Source organism: Penaeus monodon, chromosome 23 (assembly GCF_015228065.2).
Source record: "Penaeus monodon isolate SGIC_2016 chromosome 23, NSTDA_Pmon_1, whole genome shotgun sequence".
In the NCBI taxonomy this organism is placed as follows: Eukaryota; Metazoa; Arthropoda; class Malacostraca; order Decapoda; family Penaeidae; genus Penaeus; species Penaeus monodon.
In genome coordinates this window covers 39546202-39547428 of record NC_051408.1, presented here as the reverse complement: position 1 = coordinate 39547428, position 1227 = coordinate 39546202, and the positions used below count along the sequence as shown (strand labels likewise).

General features: G+C 50.3%; 1 protein-coding gene across 1 annotated transcript in view; it reads left to right on the top strand.

The window, feature by feature from the left end:
* LOC119588416 (glycine-rich cell wall structural protein 1-like) overlaps positions 1-1221 on the top strand; it is a 1478-nt gene extending 257 nt beyond the window's left edge. Inside the window, 2 exon segments of the mRNA XM_037937089.1 lie at positions 219-611; positions 613-1221. Coding sequence (XP_037793017.1) covers positions 219-611; positions 613-1167 — 948 coding nt within the window. The 3' untranslated portion in view covers positions 1168-1221.
* Positions 1222-1227: the final 6 nt, after the last annotated feature.

The following is a 1227-nucleotide window of genomic DNA, read 5'->3' as shown; positions in this document are numbered from 1 at the left end:
GATCAGCTTTTTTATTCATTTGTGAAATGATAAAGTCTTCATCAATAGACAAAACCCTCAATCTAGGTTTTACTAACAGAAGATGGATCTAGTTTATTGTCTTGATGTTCCTTTCTCTCTCGTATTTTTACCGTTTGATCTATATTACTGTTTCTGTGTTCATGTTCACATTTGTCAACCCTTTTATTCTGATAAACTCCTCCCACCAATCTCCACAGGTCAAAGTGCTTGCCGTGGTGGCCATAGCAAGCGTAGCATCAGCTGGGAGCAGCGGGTACAGTACCGGCGGGCCACGCGGAGGCGGCAGGTCAGGGTCGGGTTACAGAGGCACTCCAAGGGGCGGAGGCAGCGTGGTCGAGGCGAAACTCGTGGGGTTCGGAATCCTCCCGAACAGCTTCATCGACCCAGTCCTTGCCAGTTCCTTCGACAGATCCGATTCCGATGAAGGGAATGCTGGCTACAACTATGGAGGTGTTGGCGGGGTTTCTGCGGGTAATGCTGGTTTCGACGGCGGTTTTTCTGCGGGTAATGCTGGTTTCGACGGCGGTTTTTCTGCGGGTAATGCTGGTTTCGACGGCGGTTTTTCTGCGGGTAATGCTGGTTTCGACGGCGGGTTTTTCTGCGGGTAATGCTGGTTTCGACGGCGGTTTTTCTGCGGGTAATACCGGTTTCGACGCTGGCCTTGGAAACACAGGCTTCGATGCTGGTTTCGCCGGAGGTGCGCCCTTCGACTCAGGGAACGTTGGAGGCCAAGGGTCCGTTGGCGGCGTTGGAGGAGGCGCTTCATTCAACAACCCAAACACCGGAGGCTTTGGCTTTGACGCCGGTACCGCAGGAGGATTTGGCTTCAACACTGGCTTTGGCGACGGTTTAAGTTTCGAGGTTGATCTTGATGACGTTATTCATCCCGATGATGTCAGCTTTGACATTGGACTCACTGATGATGTCAGTTTTAACGCAGGCATTCCCGATGACGTCAGCTTTAACGTTGGGCCCATTGATGATGTCAGCTTTCATGCAGGTATTCCTGACGATGTAAGTTTTAACGTTGGGCCTGTTGATGACGTCAGCTTTGATACAGGTTCCGTTGGCGGGGTAGGCTTCGATACTTTTATTGATGACAGCCCGCTCTTCGACACTAGCTTTGATGTCGATTACTTTGCATAGACGACACGGAGAGATTACTTTACGTGAATCGCAAGAAGATACCAAATATGCAAGAATGTA